The sequence below is a fragment of the Marmota monax genome, unplaced genomic scaffold (assembly GCF_021218885.2).
Source record: "Marmota monax isolate L192 unplaced genomic scaffold, Marmota_monax_Labrador192_F-V1.1 WCK01_AAM20220418_F8-fsc00039, whole genome shotgun sequence".
NCBI classification, from domain to species: domain Eukaryota; kingdom Metazoa; phylum Chordata; class Mammalia; order Rodentia; family Sciuridae; genus Marmota; species Marmota monax.
The window spans coordinates 4,395,149-4,421,481 of record NW_026693602.1 but is presented as its reverse complement, the minus strand read 5'-3'; the positions used below and the strand labels follow the sequence as shown (position 1 = coordinate 4,421,481).

The 26,333-nt window shown below is 41.0% G+C and overlaps 1 protein-coding gene across 4 annotated transcripts in view; it reads left to right on the top strand.

The window, feature by feature from the left end:
* Window positions 1–26,333, top strand: part of Scoc (short coiled-coil protein) — a 70,483-nt gene that overhangs the window by 26,647 nt on the left and 17,503 nt on the right. The window contains exon 2 of one of the 4 annotated variants that reach the window (XM_046459578.2): window positions 5,816–5,903. In XM_046459578.2, coding sequence (XP_046315534.1) covers window positions 5,834–5,903 — 70 coding nt within the window. In that variant the 5' untranslated portion in view covers window positions 5,816–5,833. Of the gene's footprint in view, window positions 1–5,711; window positions 5,904–26,333 lie in introns of those variants that run through there. The other 3 variants (XM_058584056.1, XM_058584055.1, XM_058584057.1) reach the window with 3 other exon arrangements.

The following is a 26,333-nucleotide window of genomic DNA, read 5'->3' as shown; positions in this document are numbered from 1 at the left end:
CTAAACCTTCTTGTACTGTCTCACACATTAGCTTTCAGGGTACACCTCACATTCAAACAATAACACTAGTGTTCGATCTTTATTTTTAAAAACATTTAAACATACAACGTGCCTATTCATTGAATTGTATATTTTAATGTCTATGTATGATAGAGGCTGTCCACTGGGGTGGTCAGTGTGATCTTTTGCCCTGTCTGTGGGTCTTGAGCAAACTATGGTGTCCTCAGTTTCTATTTCCTTATAAGGATGTTGAGAGGAGTAACGAGGGGGTACAGGTACAGCAGGCAAATGGTGCTGAGCAAATAGTAATCACTCAGTGAATGCTAGCTCTTGTTATTAGCTACACATAATGAAAATAAAGTTTCACCATCACATTCTCCCTTTGTAGCTAATGGGGTGAATTAATCCAATTTGCACTAATTTGTCAAAAAATATCCAAATAGTTTCATGTGAAATTACTCCTAAAGAAAGAGAACCTTTTATACTAAAGAGGAGTGCTTAGCACCTTCTTAGAGATGCCAGTTTCTCTCCAGGAATCTACTGATTACACACACTTCAGAGTTCATAATTGGTACTCAGAGCTCCTGGAGATATTGCCTGGGTTATTGCTCAGAAACAGCCCTGAGAAAGCCCATAGAAAATGCTGGCTTCCAATGTGCCTCATTATCAATATTGATATTTTGAGATCATGACAAAGGGAGTGTAAGAAAGCTGATTAATTTGCTAATTCTCCTCATTTCACTTTTTCTTCAGTTCTGTTACTTCCAATGCCCATTAACAGGAGCACATGCATACAAACACACATGCAGAACACATTCTCATCTTATGCTCCCCACTTCAAAAATGAGAGAATATTGACCTCCGTGTTCATGCCCATGAGCTCTGTTTTAGGGAAGACTGCATTATAATAAAGATTTGTGGTTTTTCTGAACCACCTTGATGTGAGTATATTCTAGCTCTGGTAATTCTATGATGCATGGTAGACGGGTCTCATGTTGAATTTGAAATTGTTGAGTATGTTATGATTTGGGATACTTATTAACACCTCAATCATTCACACTTTGGAGAGGCATACACAATGACTAATTTTTTCCATTGGATTTCTTTAATCTTCTTTGTTTTAAATGAGGTAGGATTCACATGACATAAATGTAACTATTGTAAAGTATACAATTCAGTGGCATTTAGTGTATTCTCAACATGGTGCAACCACTACTTTGCTCTAGTTTTAAAACTTTTCCCTGATGCTAAAAATCACCTCCTTCCCATTAGGTTATCACCATTTCCCCCATTTCTCCCATTAATATACTTTCTGTCTCTATGAACTTGCCTCTTCTGGATACATCCCATAAGGGGATCATACGATATGTGACATTTTGTGTCCCACTGAATTTTCATATCACATTTTGTTTATCTGTTCATCCGCTAATGGGCATTGAAGTTATTTCTACCTTTTAGCTACTACAAATAGTGTTGCTATAAACATTCATTCACAAGTATCTGTATAGACATGTTTTCTTTGCTCTTGAGTACATATCTGAGAGTGGTTTGTTGGGTCACAAGTTAACTCAATGTTTAACTTTTTCAGGAATTGTCAAACTATTTTCCACAGTGGCTCTCTCATTTTATATCCCTACCAGCAATATACAAAGATTCCTATTTATCCATATTCTCACCACCACTAATTTTAAATTTTGTTTTGTTCTGGTTTTAAATGAAAGTCATCCTAGTAGGTGTTAAGTGGGATCTCATTGTGGTTTTAATTTGCATTTCCTTTATGACTAATGAGGTTGGACTCTTTTTTTTTTTGGGGGGGGGGGCAGGGTCTCACTATGTTGCCCAGGCTGGCCATCCTCTTGCCTTAGCACTCCCAAGCAGCTGGGACTACAAGCATGCAACACCATGCCCAGGTCTGTTGAATATATCTTCATGTGCTTATTGGCCATTTTTTATATGACTTGGTTTATATGATTTAGGTTCCTTGTCTATTTAAAAAAATTGGGTTGTCTTTTTGGTTTTGAGTTCTATAAGTTCCTTACATATGCTAAATACTAAGCATATATAAGCGATGTTTAAATCAGCTTTCCATTGCTGTGACAAGAAGACCCCAAAAGAACAATTTAGAGCAGTCTCAAGGTTTCAGAGGTTCCAGTTCATAGATGGCCAGTTCCATTGCTCTGGGCCTGAGATGAGGAAGAACATCATTGGAGAGGAAAGCAGGTCAGGAAATGGCAACAAGGAAGCGGAGAGAGAGAGAGCTCTGCTCACCAACGACAAGATACCCCCAGTGACCTATTTCCTCTCGCCACACCCTACCTACCTACAGTTACCACCTAGTTAATCCCTATCAGTGGATTAGTTCATCAATTAGGTCACACTTCTCATAAATTAATCATTTCAACTTTGGACTTTCTTGCATTGTCTCACGCATGAGATTTTGGGGGACACCTGATCTAAATCACAATGCATGATTTACAAATTTTTTTCCCATTCCCATCTTCTCATTCTGTAGATTTTTATTATTGATCATGACCTTTGATGAACAAAAGTTTTCAATTTCTATGAAGTCTGATTTATTTGCTTTTTTTCTCTTGTTGTTTGTGCTTTTGGTGTCAATCTAAGGATTCACAGCCAAATTCAAGTCAATTCTCGAATTCAAAAGGAAATGCAAGGGACTCCAAACACTCAAAACATAATGAAAAAGAAAAACAGAGTGGAAGTACTCACACTTCAAAAGATTGAAAATTTAACACAAAGCTACAGTAATCAAAACAGTGTGTCAGACATAGGATAGACATAATGACCAGTAGACTAGAACTGAAATTCCAGAAATAAATCCAAACAATTGATTTCCAAAAAGGATGCCAGTCCATTTTAATGGGGGAAAGAAATACTGCATTCAACAAATGGTGTTGGGACCACTGGATCTCCAAATGTTAATGAATAAAGCTGCATCCCTATTTCACACCCTACATACAACAATTAACTCAAAGTGGATCAATGACCTAAGAATAAGAGCTAAAATGATAAAGCTTGTAGAAGACAACATAGGAGTAAGATTCTGCACAGAGAATGTAAATCCACAGACAATTCTCGCTCCCAGTTGAAAGTGAACCTCTTTTCCCTCATACATTTTGCTCAGTGAACTTGGGGATGGCAGTGATGCTGACTGACTTTTGTCATTCCTCTAATGCTTCATGAGAAACATACTTGAAGAATATCAGAAAGGAAGCCAAAAACAATGTGTGTGTGTAGGCTAATCCTAACAAATAAGTACAATTGGCCATGCGTAATAAAAATAAAACCCATATGATATTTTAAATGAAACTCACTCTGTGGTTTAAAAAATTCATTTGCTGAGTTGATCAACTCTTCTCTTGCATGTCCTTCTTACTTGATAATGTTATTAGGAGTAGATAATGTAATAGTTAGAAGCACAGAGCCTGGAACCAGAGAGAATGGAGCCCAGACCAGGTATCACCATGGACTTAGCAGAAAGACATTTTGTCATTTATTTAACTTCTCTCTGTGTCTCAACTCTCTAACCTTTAAAAACCTACTTCCTAGAATTTTTGCCTAACCCATAGTAGGCATTTTTAAGTGTGTGCTATTATTTCTAAGACTGAGACAGGTTGGAACAGCCGAGAGAAGTATTTTTATGCTTCCTAATGAACTGGCCCATGGTTATGTCAAGGGTTACTAGAGAAAGCAGCCCGAACTGTGGCCATAAGCCTGCACCTATAGACCTCCACCTACACAGAGTGCAACTGACCAAGGGCCCCAACTGCCATGCTCTGAAATCCATCACCACATTTTCACAGGTTTCCCTCCAACTGCCAGGGACTACAAGCTGCAGAAATGCCAAGGAAGGCTATTTGGGGGAATCAAGAGAATTCCTCTTGGTCAGCTTTGGCTCAAGCACTCTTTGACAATCTTGTCAAAACTTCTTTATTATGCAGGACAAGCAGGATCTTCTATCCCACTTAGCTTTCATTCCAGATCAGACTTGCATTAAGGCTCAGGGCCTCTCCAACCTTCCCCACCTCCCTATTTTCTTCACTGTTTTAATCCCATATTGGAATTCGATTCTTAGAAGGCTTGGATTCTTGCAGTCTAGCATTCAAAGCTCTCTTAGATATGACCTTATCCAATTTTCCTTCTTATTCTCCATCTCTTACATGGAGGTTTCACTCTTGATTTCCAAATGTGCATGATCCTTCTCTCTCTCTCTCTCTCTCTCTCTCTCTCTCATTTGGAGTTTGAACCAGGGGTGCTTTACCATTGAGCTATATATCCCCTGTCCTTTTTTTTTTAATCTTCTATTTTGAGACAGAGTCTCACCAAGTTGCAAAGACTTTGGCTAAATTTCTGAGGCTGGCATCGAACTTGCAATCCTCCTGCCTCAGTCTCCTGAGTCACTGGGCTTACAGATATGCACTACCACACCCAGCTTATACTTTCCCATCTCTGAGCTTCTGCCCATATCCCTCCACCGAGAAAGTACTCACTACCTGGTCATTTTTGCCTTTGTGGTTGCATGTGTCCATTGATCTTGCATCTCACATGTCACCTTCTCTGAGACTTTCATGATTGTGTCAGCCAGATGCACTCTTTTCCTTCTCTAAACCTCTGGGACTCTTGTTTTTGAGCTATTTTACAGGCTTATTAATAGCCATAAATAAATCTCTTACTCTCCAAAGAACCCAGTTTGTATAGAATAGGCACTTGATATTTGTAGAATATAATTGAAAAATTAGGGGGAATTCTATTCTAGTGAATTTAATTTTTAACATTCATGATTTCTAGCAGCTCACATTCATTTTGTTTGATATAGCAACAATGTATTCGGGTGAATAAAAAAGAAACCCATGTATCAAGGCACTTGGGGCAGAATATAGTCCTAATATTTTAAGCATTTTAATATTGTTTGAAATGCTTCATCAAATGTGGCTGATTTTTCCCCCCAAAGGAGTAATGATTTGAAATGCTAAAATACTTTTGGGTTTGTCTGTGTCCATGTCTATGAATATGGACAAAGGAATCAGGACAAACAGTGGTAAGAGAGTGTTTCTTCCTTCAACAAAGGGTTCCCGGCTTAAGGGCTGGTGAGGCCAGTGTCCCTCCCTTTGGGCTCCATTCCAGAAGCAGAGGAGGGGGATTCTGTCATTTCAATGAATGTTTATAGGTGGCCTATATATAGTAATGCCAATGAGTACTAACGAGCTCAATGTGTAGAGAATCGTATTTCTTCACATATGCCTGATCATCTGTGATTGTCATTGTGGCTGACATTTATCAATTTTGCAAAACTGTGCCAGGAACTTTTAATCCACCTCTCCCAACAGACTTGTCTTCATATCACACACAGATTAGGTGATTGTCCCTAGGTCATGCTAGGTCCTTGAGCAAATCCTTGATAAGTGTATCACAGGGATCCAAAATATATGTGAATCATATAAAATCAGTTTCTTCTCCCCAAACTCATCCTAATGCTTTTTGGTCCATTTCCTCAGACAATCCAGTGTAAGGAAACTGTCATCATCAGGCTAAAGGCAAGGTTTGGCGTTTAGCCAGGGTACAGCAGCCGTGCCAGCTCAGCCTTGGGTAAAGGCTGTAACTCTTTAACCTGAGTCTGTAATCATTTCCTGTGGAAAATATACGCTCAGGTAAGACTTTCAGGTGGAAATCAGGAAGAGGGAGGCTAGTGCGGGGATCCAATAGCACCTGCTTGGACGCTCACCTATTAATGATTTAACAAGAGTGATCACATGGGACAACTGCTGCTCTTCTCAGCCCTTGTTTTTCTCACTAACAGGTCTGCAAATTGCTCAAGATGGATGGGTCCAGCAGAAAAGAGAAGGAGGACAGCAACTTCACCAACATTTCTCTAGTGGATGACACAGGTAAGGAAGAAATGGGTGGATTCTTCAACACAATTCAACAACTGCTAGGCAGGTTTTAAAAAATATAACCTTTATTATTTTTATTATAATGGTAAACCATCCTCATTCTAGAAAACTTGAGAAAAAATAGCTACGAAGCAGTTTTTAATTAAGAGCTGTTTTTCTTCTTTTAAATTAAGTGATAATTTTTAAGGTTCCTGTGGTTATGTTACATGAGCTTTTAAAACTAAATCAAATGAAATATAAAATGTTCATTTCCTGAAAGTTCTGGAAACATGACCTCAAAGTTGTTTCTAAACCTATGATATTATTACCATATTCTTGTTCACTTATAATCAGCTTCTTCTCTATTTTATCAAATAATTTTGTCACTTTCAAAAAATGACCTAGATTCCACTATGATTAGCTTTAAGAATTATTTTAGAAAATGTCTAGGTTATTTCAGCAAGGACAAAGTTTGCTGAGTTTAATACGGAGAAGGAAATCGAGTGGGGGGAGTGGTTCTAAAGTGCTGACGGTAGGGATAACTGGGGCTCACTCGACATCTTGGAGAAAATAGTTATGCTGAATTGCACAATGCTAACTAGAAGCATTTCAAACCTGTAAGCACCCACATCTTGGTGTGTGTGTGTGTGTGTATGTGTGTGTGTATGTGTGTGTGTGTGCGCGCGCGTTGTTGGTGGTTTTCTATCCAGGTTCCTTAGCGCAATCATAGGAGGCAGCCAGCAGACTGAGCTAAGCCATGGGGGTTACTGATTCTGATTAACAGAGAGCAGAGCATGAATATTTAACACGCACTGCTCTTTCATACAGCCACGCTTCTCCACTTTCTCCCTAAATGCTCAGATTCAAAAGAGCGTCTTTCTAAAGTGCAGCCAGACAATTAACACAAACCGCCAGCCAGAGCCAGCTTCCCTCCCAGCCCCGCGTAAACATGCTGGAGCCTTTGGAAATGGAACAGGAGTTTGTAAGAAGAGGCTTTGTAAGAAGAGGAAAGGTGCCAGGTCCCGGGCTGTTGAAGAAATGGGATACTGCTGTCCTTAACAGCTCCCACCCAGGTGTTTTAGAAAAATGAGAGAACTGCAGAAGGCAGTGAAGGAAACAAAGACAGGGAAACCTAAGTTTCTCAGCTTCCAGAAGACACGATGAGCAAGATCACGTGCCTGGGAGTCCTGTGTGCCGTTGGGGAGGGGCCGGTTCAGACAGGGGCTTGCTTGCTTGGAAGCAGCTCAGCCCACAGTGTTCCCTGCACTGTGATGTGGGCTGAGCCTAGAAGCAGGGCTCTTGGGGAGTGATGAGTCTGGAATTCTTCTCCCTCCTCCACACCATTACATTCCCTTTTTCTTCCACTTCCTGTCTCATCTTCTACCATACGTCCAGTGGAGGAGATGCAGGAGGGCAGGGAATTTCAACTCAGATGTTTAGTCCCCTGTCGGCAATGGTTTTGAGAGGAAATCCATCAGAGCTGCTTTGAACAAACTGAGTCCAGGGCGTCCTGGCTCCCAAAGAAAACCCCCTCTTCCTTGGTTAGACCAACTCACAGCATCTTAGTGCAAACAGGGCCTCAGGACCTGGTCCAGCAGGGAAATCAGTGGCAGGCTCAGGAACGTGTACTAATTTGTGCTGTTTCAGTATTTCAAAAGGATAAATGGAAATCGTTGACCAACTTGTGACCAAAATATGTCAGTTAACTAAAACACCATATTTCTTTGGCTTTGGGTTCTACCTTGTCCACTAGATGTGGCAGCCTGTTAAAAAGAGCTTCTTGGAATGAGATAAATGCAAATAGGAAGACACATTATGAACTAAAGGGAACATCATTTGACCTGTGGTGTCTAGGGACAGGGGATGTGGCTACTTAGTAGAGCTCTTGCCTAGCATGCCCTGGGTTCAATCCCTAGTGCATGTGTGTGTATAGACACACACACACAAAAAAAAAAGAAAGAAAGAAAGAAAAGAAAACGAAAATGAAAATGAAAAAGAAAAAAGAAAGAAAAAGAAAAAAATGTGGATACCATGCAAGAGTAAGAATTAAAATAATGTTGTTTATATCATAAAAAGTGTCTAGTACAATTTCTTGCTTTTCTTTTTGTAACACACACTTGTGTGTATTGTACTGTATACACACATGTAGTATACAACAAAAAGGAGGCCCAGAGAGGTTAAGGACCTTGCCTAGGATCACAGAGCCAAACTGGAGAGGAAGGAAGCACTTGCTGAATCCCAGATTCCATAACATTTATTGGATTATAGACACAATGTGAGCTATCTAGAATAAGCATCTATTAAGCATGTATTTAATCTCTACAACATCATTGGGATATTATTGTAATATTACCAATGATAATCTTGAGTATCTTGCTCAAGGCCACTATGTAGGCAATGGTAGTGCCAACGCCAGGTCCTGCATGATGGGGCATTCCCCTGATCCCTCTTTTCTCTGTACACTTCCAGACGGCCATTGAATGGTAACAGTTGTGTTGACCCACTCTTAGCTCTTCAGGAGCTTGTGGACCTGGGTGCAGGGCAAGCCTGGCCTCCTTGGTGAGACAGTGCTGATAGGCCTCATGAGAAGGTCCTGGTGATTCCCTGGAAAGAGCGCTGACTACTGGATGCTAGCCGGCTGTGCTCTTGGAAGCTGCCAGATGAGGAGGCTGTCACACAAGGACATGCTCTCTCCTTCTTCATGTGCAGTCAGGCCTCAACTCTGGAGTGGACTCCCACTGTGGCTGCTTCAGGCCTGGTCACCGCCTCATTTACCTCCATACCTACTCTGTTATACCATTTCTTATTCAGAGAATGGCAAGAGAAAGGGGGTTTGTGCTAACTAAGGTTTGTATGAGAGAGGACTGAAGGCATTAATTATTTCATTTATTTGGGGATTTTACTCATTTATTTTTATTTATTTGTTTATTTATTATTTATTTACTTTGGTACTGAGGATTGAACCCAGTGGTACTCTACCACTGAGCTACATTCTCAGCCCCTCTTTTAAATTTTTATTTTGAGACAGGGCCTTGCTAAATTGCTGAGGTTGGTCTCGAACTTGGGATCCTCACTGGGATTACAGGCATGTGCCACCACACCCAGCTGGATTTCATTTATTTAAGTAATCCTTCTCACTAGCATGAAGCCATGAGAACTGGCTATAAACCAGTAGTGTTCCATAAACTCACTTGAGGTTAGTTGTGTGGTTTTGGGAGCAAATGTCCCCATAGACACCAGGATCTAAATGATAGAACTGCACACTAGTCCATGCTGTCTAACCTCAAGGTTCTGACCAGTATGCCCAGGTGCTCCCGGGTACTAGTACAGGGTACTACACTGCAGCTCCATGGGGTGTCTCAACCTCTACCAGACACTGTGAGAACCACTGACCAGAGCAGTCCGATTTCACATTAGACTGAGCTACATTTCTTTCTATGACACTGTAATGCCAGAATCATGGTACCCCCAATAGACCTCCAGGAGCCGAATCCGATGCAGTCACGCAAGAGTCTTTATTACAAGCTCAAGCCTGGACTCACAACCGTTCCCCAATGCAGCGGTCCCAGGGAGTGAGTCCCGGTCCTCTGTCCAGTGAGATTTTATAGGTTTTGGGGGGATACTCTGTGTGTCATAACATCACACACAGAAAATCATTCCATACCACAGGAAAATCAAACAACAACTCTTAACATTGATTAGCACATTCACTGACAGGAACAAGTTGGGTAGGGGTGATTGGTTAGTACAAGAGGGGGGTTCCTTTGAACTGATTGGTTTAGGCCAAGAGGGGTGTACGTGCTGAACTATATGGTTTCCCAACATGTTATCAACCACCGTAAACTACTGGGGGGGTCTTCTGGCATCCCAGGTATTTTCCCTGTCTCATGCTGATTGGAGGTTGCTAGGGGGGTTGCTATGGCTCCTCACCTAGCCTGACTGAGTCAGGGACACCTGGCACCGCAGATCTCTTCTGTTATTTACAACAAACAACTCAGCAGGGTGAGTATGTGCCTAGGAGTACTCTGTGGGTTTTTCCAAGGACAAGGGTCACGCCCTCTTCCTTGGACAGGCTTTGCTCTGAGGTAGAGGCTGGTTTCTCAAAAATGGAGTCACATCAGTTTCTCTACCCCATCTCTTTGGCTGCCGGGTTTTCTGCAGTTGCTAGGATAAGAAGTGAATTCTGTGTGAGAATCGATGTAGAACAGGTAATAAGGGTGGTAGTTTGAGAATGTTGGGGAAGTTATATCATGCCAACAGGCGTGCACATCCCATACGCACAGGTGTTCCTTGACTTATGATGGGGCTATCTCCTAATAAACCCATCGTAAATTCAAAATATCCTAAGTAAAAAAAAATGCATTTAATACACCAATCCACTGTACAGGATACCTTAAGGGGATAGCATCAACTGTCTCCCCCATGACCACGTGACTGACTGGGACCTGTGCTCTCTGAGGTGCCCGGCATTGCCAGAGAGGATCTTATCACAGATGGCCAGTCCAGTAAAAGATCAAAATTCAAAATTCAGAGTTTGATTTCTACTGAAATCACACCATAGTAAAAGTAAAAAAAAAAAAAAAAAATCATAAGCTGAACTATTGTAATTCAGGGATTGTCTGTGATTTGTTTAAGAATGCAATTTAAAAAAATGCTTTCTTTCCAACTTAGGAGTAGTTTGTGAAGAAGTTTGGATCTAAACACTTAACACATGGAACCTGTTGGGTGTTACTCCTGGCCTTAGAGCCCTGTGACAAAATTACTGAGACACTAAAGGCACCAGTAAACCAAGCCAGTTTGGGTGTCTCTGGTCAAGCTATACCGTGGTTGGACTGGCCTCTGGCACTGCGGAGGTGGGGGCCATGCTGTGCAAAGCCAAGACATGATAGTACGGATCTCTGCTCCTGGCTTCTTTGTTCTGGCTTCCCTGGTGTTGATGCCACACCCTCTCATTCTCAGGCTCTTCTGGGGACCCATCTTCTCCAGTGTTTCCCCAAGATTTGGTTCTTGGTCTCTCCCTATGTAATCTCACCCACTCCTGGTTCCATGCCCACCGTCCAGACCCTAGACCAGTGACTCTAAAACAGCCTTTGCCAATTCAAACACTTCCGGGCCAGCCAGTGTGTATGTGGAAAGAGGCTGTTATGCTTTGGATGTGAGGCGTCCCCCAAATATCCTGTGTCAATGCAGGTATATTCAGAGGAGGAATGGTTGGATTCTGAGAGCAGTAACCTAATCAGTCCATCCTGATTTGAATGGACCCACTGGATGGTAATGTCGGGAGATGGGGTGTGACTGGAGGGGGTGAGTCACTGGGGGGTGCCTCAGAAGGGTGCATCTTCCCCGCAGCCCTTCCCTCTTCCCTCTCTCTGTTTCTTGGCCCTGCGTTGAGCTGAGCAGTTTTGCTCCTCTCAGCCCTTACCCTTGACTTGCCGCCTCACCTTGGCCCACAGCAATGAGTCTGTCTACAGACCAAGACCTCTGAAATCGTGAGCCCCAAATAAACCCCTCCCCACTTGTTCTTGTCAGATATTTTGATCACAGTGATACAAAAGTTAACTAAAACAGAGGCAATTGTAGGCTACCATTTATTTCATTCAATTAAAAAAAAAAGATTGAAATTCATCTGTCTTTCAACTGGTTTTTCACTGTGCATCATTTAACTGCACCAGACACTGCTGCCACCTTGGCTTACTGAGCAATGGCGTCTCAAGATTGATTCTTTCAAGGACAGGCTTCGTTTTCATTTTACACGTGGGAACGGTTTTCATTTCTTGCCACTATTTTCCTTGAAAACACACAGTCCTCATGGACTATATTGCATTTCCACTTTTTTCTTATTTTTCTATTTGTTTTTTAATTAACAAATAAAAACTGTATACATTGAGGGTGTGCCAAATGTTTTTTTTGTGGTAGAGTAGCTTAATCAAGCTAATTAACATAGATTAACATATATATATACATATATAACCTCACACTCATCATTTTTTGTAATGAGAACATATAAAAGCTACCTTCTTAGCAATTTAATTATCTACTATATTGTTATTAAACTAAAGTCTTTATGATATACAACAGATTTCTTGAACTTATTTCTCCTGTCCAAATGGAATTTTATATCCTTTAACCAACATCTCCCCCAATCTCTCTAACCCCTATCCCCTGTTAATTCCCATTCCGTTCTCTCTACTTCTATGAGTATGACTTTTTCGGATTCCACCTATGGATGAGATTATATAATATTTGTCTTTCTATGCCGGGTCTATATCACTTAATATAAGGATTTCCAGGTTCATCTTTGTTGTTACATAGTTTTTGTTTCTTTTTAAAGTTGAATACTATTCCACGTCTAATACATTTTCTTTATCCCTGGGACTATCAACAGGCATTAGGTTGTTTCTGTTTCTTGGCTATTGTGACTGATCCTACCATGAATATAGGAACTCAAATACCTCTTTGACATACTGAGTTTATTTCCTTTGTATATAGTAGTGGGATGGCAGGATCATATGTAGTTATAACTTGTAATTTTTTGAAGAACCTCCGTGCTTTTTTCCACAATGTTTGTATTAATTTGCACTCCCGTCAATAGTGTACAAGGATTCCCTTTTCTGCATGTCCTTACCCTCACTTGTTATCTTTCATTTTTTGGTAACAGCCATTTTAACAGTGTGCTATTTCATTGTGATTTTAATTTTCATTTCTCTGATGGTTAGTGATAGCAAGCATTTATATGACTTCTGTTGAGAAATGTCTACTTGGGGCTTTTGCCTATTTGTGGGAAGCCATTCTCACACGTGATTGGGCACCTCCCTGATTGGGTGTGAGGCGTTCTGGCTAAACTGTGTCGGAACTAATCCCCACCCTCTCCAGGTGCGAGAGCCTGTCCGTGTGGGGGTGTGACTGACCACTGACCCTGAGACCAATTACTGACCCTGACCTTGGAATGCTGTCCCCCTCGACCTTCATTGGATGGAATTTTCCCCTGAATTTCTTGTTCCCCAATAAAAGGCCATCCTCTGGCATGTTCTCTCTCTCTCTCTCTCTCTCTCTCTCTCTCTCTCTCTCTCCTGCTAGTCCTGAGTAAGCCTTGCTGCCCCACCGGGTGGTTCGAGGCAGGAGCCAGAGGGAGGGCCGTCTCAGACCTGGTCAAAGAAAAAGGTAATTGAGTCTTGTGTGTTTATTTTGATCTCACTAGTTAACTTCTATGCTACGAACCTCTTGTATGAAGCCAGCGTGCTGGTTACGCAGCTGACCTATTATTAAATTGGGTTATTTATTTTCTTGCATTTTCTACTTTTAACTGAGATAAGTGAACAGAAAATAGTTTCCTGTCCTCTTTAATGTAAAAAAAAAAATCAACAACACATTTCCAAGACACACTAGATATTTTGATACTTTGTGCTAGTTCCTGATTTTTCCGTGAAAAATCAATCATTTTTCCATGATTTTTAAATGTACTTCCTATTTTTTACTTTTGGCTAATTTTGAAAACAACGACACACAGGTTCAAACAACATGTCTGCAACACAGATGTGACTGCAGAAGAAATTATTTTCAGGCTTCTGTTCTTGAACTTCATTGGTTGTCTTCATATCTCTTCTGAATTTCTGAATCATATTTCTATTGCCTATTAGACCCCTGGATATCAACCAGGTTTCAGATGGACTTACCTTCCACCCCCAAATCTATTCCCCTTCCTGTCCTCATAATTGGAATGATGTCCCCACCATCGGCCCAGTTTGAAATCCAGGTGACTCTTCCCACAATCAAACCAATCACTGATTCTTGTTGACTTGACCCTAAAAGTGTTTCTCAAATACTTTGGCCTCTATCCCTGTCTCTGCTTCCCTGGTCAGGCCCTCAGGACTCCAGTGAACCTGGGCAGCACCTCTCAGCGGATCTTCTTCTCTCAATTCATGTCCTTTTGTATCCATCATCTGCACTGGCCGTATCACTTTCTTCAGAGAAAAATCAATGCCTCTCATCCTGTGCTGGATGAAGTTCAAGATACTCAGTGGGATATTTGAGGTCTCCCTTTTCCTGGCTTTACCTACCTCTTCAGTGTCATTTACTGCCACATGGTTTGGGCTCAGTAGGAGACACTTAGTGCTCCAGGTACACAGTGCTTAGTGGGCTTTGTACTGCCCTCCCTTTGCCTGCAATGATGCCACCCATTTTTGTCTTTGCCTGACCAGTTCCTTCTTGCTCTTCAGGACCCCATGCTGCATCACCTCCCCCAGGAAGCCTTCCTTGATCTTCCCAGGCTACGTGAGGCTTCCTTTTTGCTTGCTGAGAACTGATCTTACCTCTATCCGTGCTGTTTCATAGCACATTGTATTGTGTACGTGAATGTTTCTACCCAACAGACTGAGAATTTTTAGAGGACAGAGCCTGGGTTTAAAATGTCCAGACACACCTCGCACCTATCACAGTGGCTGGCACATAACAGATGCTCAATTCATTTTTGCTAAATAATTCTAACTGAATTAGTATGTATGTTGGGGTGAGGACGAGTTAGGTAGTCCAGCCTCCGGGCAAGAACCAGCTTCGAAGATCATTTTTCTGAAGTCATTTCTATTCTTTTGAGCTTCTTTCCTGACTGTGTTTGAGTCAGTTCTGTGTTCAGAAAACATCAGTTGAGCACCCACTACTCTAAGTCACATACTAGATAGGAGCCAGTTATCCAAAGAGTTGGCACAGGCAGTATGGCCAAAGGGCTTGAACTTCAGAATCAGAAATGCCCGGATTTGAATCTGTTTGACTTTGAGCAAGTTATTTAACGTCCCTGAGGCCCAGTTCCTTCAGGTGCAAGATGATCACAAGAGAATGTCTCAGAATCCTTTTGAAAACTGAAATGGTGCGCGAGGCTTCTTGAGCTAGCCTGGCACAGAGTGAGGACGGTGTCGATTTTGTTTCCTCCATTGCCCACTTCAAGGAGCTCATACAAAACTTTCTTAAAAGGCTTCTAGATTTGCCTGCATCAGTTCTCATGGTAACGGCAGTGTCCTGTGGACATGGCACTATAAGCCAAGACTGGCTGTTGACATGGGCCCAATAAGGGAGCTTGGGGGATGAAGGGGAAGTGGACGTGAACAAACTCCTTACACAAGAGCACGATTCTTTTCTGATAAATATAATGAAGCTACTCTCTTCCCTCTTCATCCCGGCCCTCACTGCTTCCCCAACGATGTCCTTCCCGCCGCTCTCCTTTATGCCCCAGCCTGCCTCCTGACTCTGCTTTCGAAAACCGCCCCTGAATAATATTCAAAGCTGCTTCTGCGGCTGCTTTTGGCATCAGCCAATTAGCCCCCATTGTCAGGTTGTAATGTGCTTCCCAGACAAGTAGCACAATTGTTGTGTGCTTTTATTCGGGCCGCTTCCTACCACTCTGCAGAAAATGTAACAATACCCCCTCACGCCTGCTGAAAGCAGCCTGGGTTTGAAAAGCTTTCAGAAGGCCATCTGCCATCCCCTCGGCCAAGCACAAGATCAGAACAACGCCTTGCATTAGTTAGCACTCGAAGGAAAAGGTATCAAGAGCCTGTGTTCCTTTTCATCTCATCTGCCATTATCATATGGCTAAAGAAGGAAATAGACTTGTGGCTACCCAGCTGGGAGAAACACTGAGTGGTAGCAGGAGTCCTGTCCCTGAAGAGGGAGCAGGTCTTTCTTTTCTGGTGTTGAATGGAGCTAGAGTTTGCAGACAGCACCATGCTCCCAAGTGCCTGCTGTGTGCTGTTAATAGCTTTGATGGGTTATGTTGGACAGCTTGGGAGACAGCTATATGGATGGAAGTCCCAAGTGGGTGCATCATTGAATAAGTATACAAGGATGTGGCAAGTGCCACCTGTGTGTATTTGTATGTGTGTGTGTGTGTGCACTCACGTGTTAGCCAGGTCCAGCGAAGCTCCCCTGGTGTCATCTCTATTTACACCCACAATGAATTTGGCTATGAATGTTAATTTTAAAGATTATCCAGACATTCTTAAGGGCATCAAAAAAAACATCATTGCTAGCATGCTGGAAATGATATCTTTAGTGCAATCGAACAAGTATATTCATTGCACCCGTGATGGCAGAAAGTTTCAGCAAATCTTAATTGGCATTTGGGATCCATCTAAGTATGGATAATAACATTGGCAGAGCGAAATATCTGTCCCTGTAAGCTGAAGATAATATGGACGGTGGCATTAGGAATACCTCCTCTGGCCCAGTAAAATGCCTTAGAGACTTAGCATAAGAGATTTAATAAGAAGGAGATTAAGCCCGCTCCTTAGCCGCTTCTGAGAGTGGTATGGCTCTGGGGTCGCTAATGTATTGCTAGGAATTGTAAGTGCCTTTTCTGCGAAAAAATCTTCAAACAGAAGAAATCCACTTAGCTGAAATAAATGATCTAGCATAATGAAAAAACTACTTTTAATAAACAAGCTTAAGAAATGGAGTGCGAGGGCAGTATCTAAATGTTTTCAGTAATCTAGAGTGTTCTCTAATTTTCTCATCAAAGGAAAAGTATTAATATTTTGACTCTTCCCTCAAAAGACAAAAATCATCCATCAGTTGCCTTATATTGGCAATGTGTTGTTATTTTTTTTTCCTCTTCTTTGTTAGATTAGCAAGAAACGAAAGTGGAAATTAGATTTCTTTTCACATTAAGTTAAATTTATATGAACTCCTTTGCAATTGTGTTCATTTTTGTTTCCCCCAGAGGAGGTGCCAAAAATCAGGGGTGAATTTTATTTACCTGAGCTTCTGAGGTAATGAAATGCTGGCTTTTCTCAGATCTGTTGAGAAAGGGTCCTTGGCCTGTTTCACAAAAGCCTGGTTGGACAGGATCTTTGGACACAATTGCTCTCATAGGCCTCCTGTCTGAGGTGACTTGTCCAGAATTTAAGAATCAGACCCCAGTTTTCTTTGGGACTCTTAACATCATCTGGCATGCAGAGGCAGGGAGATTATCAGCTCCCAAAGAATAGGACAGATGAGACGAACCAGCTTCTGCTGAGCTCCCAACCCTAGAGCTAGACATTTTAAATGATGCAAAAGCTGTGAAAGATCCTACTGGAAATAATAATACATACATCAATCACAGAACCAAAGTCATCCTACAGACTGTCCCAGAAAGACATGTTTTGCTCTCCTAGGTAGATTTTATGTTCATTTTTGAATGCTCAATGTGAGAAACACAAAGGGCCCAGTGGCAGCCCACAGTCAAGGCCCTGGAGATGGCGAACCCTCCTTGCTCTGCTTTGGAGTGACGTGCCTCTGCGCTCCACCAGCCTTCTGGGGCCGTGCAGTCCACAGCTGGCTCGGGGCCCTCCCCGACTTTCTGCGGGGTTAATCATTGTTCCCTTCTTCTCCACACTCACGTTTCATTGTCAGCCTGATGACTGACTCAGAGCGCTTGGCTGCGCACATGCGTGGTTCCCATCGCAGGGAGCCTGTTCCAGAAGCTGGTGTTTTAAGGCACCTTCTCTTTATCCCTCCCGAGAAGCCGCACTACCTTTTCCCAGCAGACAAAAGGCTCTGCTATTGTTTGCTCTTCTGTGTGACTCTTGCTTTCATTTTCATTTTTGTTCACAAGGTCAGTGGGCTTTTCTCAGGTCACAATAACTATTTAGAAAGCTTCGTTTGAACAAATATTTAGGGTAATTGTCTCAGCAATGTTTCTCCTCTCTCTCTCTCTCTCTCTCTCTCTCTCTCTCTCTCTCTCTCTCTCTCTTGCAGTCCTCACTGACTTGAGCTGCATGCTATGATAATCCACCTCACTGTGCACAATGGACTTCTGTCCCTTCTGATTTGAGCCCTCTAACAGTGTAAAAATGGGATTTCTGTAAATAAAATATCACTGATGTATAATTTGTGTAATTTGAGAGACTCTTCAGTGTGTGGTGACTGTTGATCCCCAAACACTAAATGTCACAGTTTGCCCCTGTGAAATACATAGTGATGAGAGTCACTACCATTGGCACATGACTGAGAGTCTGCATTTCAAGGATTCTTTTTCAAAGAATGCTTTTTTATTTTTGCAGGGTTTTGTTTTTGTTTTTGCTAACACGGATGCTAACTACTTTATTAGTCCATTTCATAATTTAGGACGTTATTCTTTTTCCATAATGTGTGATCATTTGACTGTGGGAGGAATTAGGCAAATTCACAATTAATAGATGTTGCCATGCTCTGTGATTACATCTTGAAGGGTTTTTTGTTTTGTTTTGTTTTTTTACCTTTTTTGAGGGAAGTGGAAAAGATGATTAATCAGATATCCTTTTAGGTTTCCCATAGGTTCTAAATTCTGGTGATGATTACAAAATCTGTTGGAGTTTTTTTTAAATCCTAATAATTCTTTGGATACCTGTGACTGTTTAAAAAAAGAGCTGGGCACCCAGGTGCAAGCTTGTAGTCTCAGTGGCTCAAAAGGCTGAGGCAGGAGGATGGCAAGTTCAAGGTCAGCCTTAGCAACTTAGCAAGATCTTCTGTCTCAAACTAAAACATAAAAACTGGCTGAGGATGTGGCTCAGTGGTTAAGCACACCTGAGTTCAATTCCTGGTACTCCTCTCCCCTCCAAAAAAATAAAAAATGTTATCACAAATAAAACTAAAAGCATCACAAAAAGAAATATTTGGAGGAAGCCCGCATTTTATTAACTAGTCATAGATCTCTTAGATGGATAATAATAATAACAAGCACTTGCTAAGAACTTAGTACCTAAGAAGTTCACATTTACGATCTCATTAAATCCTCACAAATATCATGGGGTAGGTATTATTACCCAGGTTTCTCAGATAGAAAACTGGGGCTAAGAAAGATTTAGTGACTTGTACAAAGCAGAGCTGGGATTCTAGCCCAGGTCCAAGTGACTTTGAAGCCTTTGTCAAATGATAATGCATCCGAGTAGAAATTACTAGATAGATGGCATAACTACATCACACTGACTAGGCAGAAGCAATAAGGTGCCCAGGCTGCAGGTATTGAATAATGAAATATGGTCCTGTACTTACATTAGGAGGTCAGTGTTTCAAAAATGTAATCACAGAATCAGAGGGCAAGAAGAGCCCCAGAGGCTCTCTAGCAATATTGGGACATGCTCAGACAAGAAAAGGAGAATATAAAATTGTATCTATGTTGTGATTACAACCATGGAAAAGTAATTTATGTATATGGACTCAGACAGGAAGAGAACCAAGAAAATGTATTTATTAGTGTGAAGGGATTAGAGATTATTAGATTTTCATGGTGTTACATTTATATATATACATATATATAAATATATTTAAAAAATAAGATTAACACTAGAGTTTTTCTAATATGTGAAAGTAAAATATCAAATCTAACAGGGAAGCTCATGAAACTAGCAATGCTCAGATTATGCACATCTATCAACACATCTTTTGCATTTTTAGTAATAGATGCAAAAAGTCTTAGAAAATAAAATATAGAAAATGGGAAATTCTACAGGACACGGAAGGTGGGGAGACAAGATATAAACAATAAATGCCATCCATTGACAGAGTCTTATCTGACTCATTTTGCCTTTTATTTTAAAACAATCTCAAACTACAGAAAATTGGCAAGTACCTTAAAAATAATTCTTTTTTTCCTGAATTAATTGAGACTGAGTTACCAACTCCATCACCCTAGATACTTTAGTAGTTCCTACAAAAAAGGTCTTTCTCCTACATAATATAATTAACACATCAGGAAAAGAACAACGGCACAGCCCTCCCCCTGAGCTTCAAAGTCCATTTGAGCTTTGGTTGTCTTGATGGTATGATTTGCAGCCAAAGGACCAGTTCAGAACCCCACATTGCGTTCATCTGTTACATCAGTTTAGCCTCCTTTGATCTGAAACAATGTCTCAATCTTTACTTGACTTTCCTGGCTTTGATGCTTTTAAAAGTTAGAAGGCAATTATTTTGTAAACTGATCTTCAACTGTGTTTGTCTGATAGTTCCTCACCATCAAGTTTGGCAAGAATATCACAGAAGTGATACTGAGTTCTTCTCATTGCACCCTCCCTGGTAGTCCTTGTTTCTAGTTGTCTCTTTAGCAGTGAAGTAAACTTTGGTTCATCAGTAGTCATCTTACTAATCTTTTTTTTTTTTTTTTGGTAATTGGGAGATATTTCGAGACTACATAAATATCCATTTCATATCAAACTTTTAATTTATTTATATATTTATTTATGTCAGAATAGACTATGTTTTTCTAATTAATTAGCTGGATTATAACCCTCAATACATTCTTAGACAAGAAGGGCTACATAATAGATTCAAATCATTCATATACAATTTTAATTTATAAAGTACTATTTTGTAATTTTACAATTTTAAAATAATATTTTAATCAAGTTTGCATGGAGTCTATTCCTACTGCCTTTTATTCAAATTCTCATTTACCCTCCCTGCATTTCTCCTCCTGACAATCTGCCTCCAAATTTCTCTCCAATAGAGATAAGCAGAGTGACCTACAAGGAAAGATGAATATTCCTTTCTTCATTCATCCATTTAACATGAGAGTCTGACTCCATGAGAGTCTGCATTGTCCTGGGTACTTGGTACAGACTGTGAATGCAGCATCTGGGCTGGGAAGGCAGCATCTCTCTGTAGTAAATGGATGTCAAGCAAGGGTAGACAGCATGTGTTCTTCTTGTCTTTGTAGCTGGACTCCCCAAAGTAGTTAATCTATTTTCCTCGGAGGTTGGATGTTTATACTCCAAACATTAGCATCTTCACACAGCTCTCAGGCCCAGGACTCACAACAGCTTCGGGGCTTACCCTCTTCCTATCAGATGTACAACTTTAGCAAAATGGTGATCAGGAGCTGAGCTGTCTGTCACCTGGCTGTGCTCCTTTTCCTAATCCTTCCTCTTGCTTTTGTTCTGAGGAAAACACTTGATGGCATTTGGTTTCATCTTCATCATTCTGATGGAGGCCGAGGGGTAGAAACCTTGTTGATTTGTTAGACCTCACGCCTTCTCTTTCTCCTTTTCTCTTTTCACCCTCCTCAAAATACGCCTCCTCTGTCCTTTGGCCTTACCCTGCCCCCTTTCCTTTGCTCCCTTGTCTCCTTCCCAACCTCGTGTTCAGTCCTCCCTCCCTCGCACCTCCCCTCTCCATCCACGAGTCCTGAGTCTTGGGGGTCTCTTCTGGCTCCTTTGGTCCCACACTCAACACACTCCCTATGGCCAAGGTTAGCTTTGTTATTTTAAATACTTGGTACAACCATTGCTGCTAATCCCGTTGACCATACCTCTGAAAGCATTGCTGCTAAGGCTAATGGCTCCTTTAATTACTTTTTTTTTTTTTAATGGAGTATACGTTTTCCTTGAGAAGCAATGAGGAATGTGTTCTCTTTTTTTATTATTTATATATGACATCAAAATGCATTACAATTCTTATTACATATATAGAGCACAATTTTTCATATCTCTGGTTGTATTCGTATATTCAAATCAATTTGTGTCGTCATACCTGTACTTTGGATAATAATGATCATCACATTCCACCATCATTAATTACCCCATGCCCCATCCCTTCCCCTCCAACCCCTCTGCCCTGTCTAGAGTTCGTCTAATCCTCCCATACTCCCTTTCCCTATCCCACTGTGAATCAGCCTCTTTATATCAAGGAAAACATTCAGCATTTGGTTTTTTTGGGATTGGCTAACTTCACCTAGCATTATCTTCTCTAACTCCATAGATTTACCTGCAAATGCCATGATTTTATTCTCTTTTATTGCTGAGTAATATTCCATTGTGTATATATGCCACTTTTTTTATCCATTCATCTATTGAAGGGCATCTAGGTTGGTACCACAGTTTAGCTATTGTGAATTGTGCTGCAGTAAACATTGATGTGGCTGTGTCCCTGTAGTATGCTGTTTTTAAGTCCTTTGGGTATAGACCAAGGAGAGGGATAGCTGGGTCAAATGATGGTTCCATTCCCAATTTTCCAAGAAATCTCCATACTGCTTTCCATATTGGCTGCACCAATTTGCAGTCCCACAGCAGTATATGAGTGTACCTTTGAGGAATGTGTTCTTAATTGATTAAGTTTCCAAGCTCTGATGATGAGGTCCCTGGAATCTAATCCTGGCTTTGCTAGCTGTGGTAATATTGGGCAAGTTCTGTGACCCCCTAAAACTTCAATTTTCTCATCTGGTTGACAACTCTACCCCATGGCTGGGTTTGCCTACAGTGCCTCCCGCCCTTCTCAGCTTGGCTCTGAGAAGGAAATAATCCCTCCAAAGTTGTTCACTGTGTACAATGAAGACTAAATTCTCTCCTTGCATCTATAAGGGTACCAATTGCATGGAATCCTTGGAAACTGAGAAAATAGTCACTCAGACCATTTTCTGAGAAAGGATATGCTTGCTAAGCAGAAAAGTCTCTCTGGAAAACTGCAAAAATCTTCTTGAAGTGATGATCCTATTTTAAGAAAGAAAGATAACTTATATTTTGGTCACTCAGAATATCTATTCATTTACACCAAAAGCTTTTTGATATCTTATAGGTATTATTATTGCCTGTGAAGAAAAGATTAACAGATTCCACTAGTATTTGGGTTGTATGTATTAGCTTGTGTTTTTCATTCAGTATTTTTACAGAATGAAATAAATTTCTTTAATGGACTCTTGGTTCTGATTATTACTGTTTTGTGACAACTTAGCTTCAGAACTTTGCATTGTAAAGCAACAACCATTTTATTTTGCTTACTCTTTTGTGGCTCAGTGATTCAGGAGGGGTTTACTTGGCTAGTTAGTTCTCCTTTCGAGGTCTCCTATGTAGTTGCCATTAGCTGTCAGCAAGGGCTGAACTCATCTGAAGTTTGGTGGGCTGGTCATCCAAGATGGCTTTTTTCTATTGTGATCAGTGGATCCTGGCTGTTGACTGGGAGATGAGATGGGGCTGTCAATCTCTTAGCCTCTTCAGTACAATGGTCAAGGAGAAGTTGTATTTCTCCTTCATGGTGAATTTCCCCAGAGAAAATGTTCTGTAGCCACCAGGGAGAGGTTGTGTGGCTTTTCATGATGGATCCTTAGAAGTCACATAGCATCACAGTGTCACATTCTACGGGTGGAAATAGTCCTAAGCCTGTTCAGATTCATTAGGAGGAACACAGGAGTGGATGTCTGTGAGAAGCTGCCAAAGAATTTGTGGCCATGTTTAAATATCACAGTTGGTTCTCTGATCATACTGGAAGGGTTAATTACATCCTTCCAAGTTCGTATCCTGCCAATTGCAAATATATTCACTCTCTCCGAAGTCTCATAGAGTGTGACATCAGACATAGACTCCAGATGTGTAATCTCAGGATGCAGATGCAGATATGGATGAGGCTCTTTGGTTCAGTTTCAGTTCTCCAGAACTCTCTCCTGCCTAGGAAAACATTAATACTATTCCTCGGTGTAGAACTGTTAATAAGATCCTGCTTTCTCTTCAGCCACCGCGGGTTCATCCCCACTGGCAGGCAGTGTGTTAGAACAGAAAGAGCACCAGGCTCGGATGACTTTCAATTCATCCCTGTGCTGGGGATTTCAGCCGATCACTTTCCTCCTCTGGGTCTCATCTTCCACACATGGTGAAATAAAACCCATACATCCCTTAGAGAGCTCTCTCAGCTCAAATATTCTGTGATTCTGTGAAATGCCAAAATTATACTACCTGGATATTAGCAGATAAAAATACTTGTGATATTTAATGTCATTCTGCAAGCAGAACATATTACTAAATGAAAGATAAAATAATTATGAAGTAATAAACAAATATTTTTTGTGTGTGAACTAAAAACTGCTTTTGAGTCAATTTTGCCACTAGAGGTCAGTAGTGTACCATCTCAAAAAGCATAAATAGGCTCAGGTCCCTAACAGTTCCCTAGCCTTGGCCTGAGGACATGACATTCATAGTGTCTTTTTATTTACTATGAATATCTCCTGACAGTTGTCAGAGGTCACAGGGTGGTATCAGTTGCCACTGTAGGTGACATTCCTTGTAAGGAAATTACTTCTTGGGTTCCTCTGGTTCTCACTGGGGTGTGATCAGGGGCCTTGAGATAATTTGATAGAAAGTAACAGGAGCTCTGAAGTGAAAAGACTGTGGAAATCCAGGTCATCCACGATGCAGCACAGATTTGTCTGCTTCATTATGACATTGAAAAAGTGAGGACCCGGAGCATTCATTCAGACAGTATTTGTGGACACACATTCAGGCTGTGTGCTGGGCAGTGGGGTGACATTAACAGACAAGATACTGTCCTCAAGAAATTTAAGGAATCAAGATTAGGAGTTTCTATTCAGCTCCCATAGGACAAGACTATGGCTTCAATTTCTGTGGATGATCACTCGAAGCACAGCAAGGGTTGGTGGATCGTTGAAGTCCATTAATTTGTCTAAGGCAATGCTAAGAGGACAAAATGCCAAATCTAAACTGGAACCACAGGGATACGTGCATGAGAATGTTAAAATGGTCACTGGGTTGGGGCCTATGATGCTTGCTAGGAAAAATCTATTAAAATGTATTTAACATAAAACTCTTTGGATGGGAGAGACAGCACTCCAACTGAAATTAATGCCCTAGAATATAAAGATCCCTAGAGATCTTCCCAGAAGGAACTTCTGTGTGAGTGAGCAAAAGTGGATTCCAGCACACCTGGGAAGATTCTATCTATTCTATTCTATTTTCCTCCAAGGAAAGCCCCAGGATACTTGCTTCAATTTGTTTCATGATGTAGGTAAAGAAAGTCTATTTTTTATTTTAATGTTTTATTAGAACATTATAGTCATTCCTAATAGTGGGGTTTATTTTGACATAATCATGTATGCATGGAATATGATTTGCTTCATTTCATTCAGTCTTCATTTCTTTCTCCCCCCACCCTACTTACCACCCTTCTTCCCTTCTTTTTATTGATTTATTATTATTTATTTTTGTTTTGGGGGGGGGTACTAGGGATTGAACTCAGGGGTACTTGACCTCTGAGCTATATCTCCAGCCCTGTTTGTATTTTATTTAGAGACAGGGTCTCACTGAGTTGCTTAGTGCCTCACTGTTGCTGAGGCTGGCTTTGAACTCACGATCCTTCTGCCTCAGTCTCCCAAGTTGCAGGAATTACAGATATGCACCACCGTGCCTGGCTGATTTATTTTTTTAATTGGTGCTTTATAGATATACACAAAGGTGAAATTCACTGCGGTATGTTCTTGTATGCACTTAGCATAATTTGGTTAATTTCATTCTGTATTTCCTCCCTTTTCTTGTCCCTTCCTCTACTCCATGAGTTTTGTAGGATTCCCTCCATCCTCCCTGCTAATTTTGCTCTAGCTTCCACATGAGAGAAAACATTCAACCCTTGACTTTATGAGTCTGGCTTTTTTATGAGCATGATCTTCTCCATTTCCATCAATTTACCAGCAAATGCATAATTCATTCTTCTTTATGGCTGAACAAGACTCCATTTTGTATATATAAACCACATTTTCTTTTCTTATCCATCCACTGATGGATACCTAGCTTGGTTCTGTAGTTTGGCTACTGTGAATTGTGCTGCTATAAATGTTGACATGCCTATATCACTATATAGTATGCTGCTTTTAGTTCTTCTGGATACATACCAAGGAGTAGGATAGCTGGATTATATGGTGGTTCCATTCCTTGTCTAACAAAACCTATTTGTAACCTGAGCTGACAATTCTGTCCTCAGGGATGAATCAGAGGAGTTCTGGACTCTTTCTACAACTTGAGGAGCTATTTTGCCTGCAGCTTAAAGGAACTTGAACTGTTTTAAACTACTTGTCAATCAACCCTTAGACCTGACATGGAAGCCTGTTCCGCGCAGGACACAGGCAAAGCCCCTCTCCTTCAGTGGCAAGACTTATTCTTGTTTTCTGTCTCTACCAGAGAAGAAAGGAAGCCTGGCCAAATCTCTGCTTTGAGCTGGGGAACCCTTGATCTGCTGTATTGTGATGAGTGTTACTAACCTGGCAATTACCAATTTTCACCAGTTGTTTTACAATGATACATGGGCTCCTCCTTACTTCCGATTGTTCCAGAGATCAGATAGTGAGAACAAAAGGTTAGGGGCAGAGCTACAAAGTATGATTTAATTCATTTAAAAAAACATTATTATTTGTGTGCTCTTGACTTCCACGGATGCTTCTTCCAACTCCAGCTAGGGGAGCTGTCTTCCTCTTTGAGTTTGAGACATCCCATCAACACTATCTGAAACTTTTTGCAGGATTTATCTTGAGATATTGCATAAGAAGGGGAAGAAAAATAGGCATTTTTCATATAACTGAAGATCATTCAAGTTAGAAGTTACTGGGAGAGGCAGTCTGTTGTGAGCCCTGAATGTCTCCGCATTTCTTACTACTGTGCCAAGATTTCAAGGCCCTGACCCAGACTTTAATGGAGCGTGTTTGTAGAGAGCCACATTAAGACTGAGGTA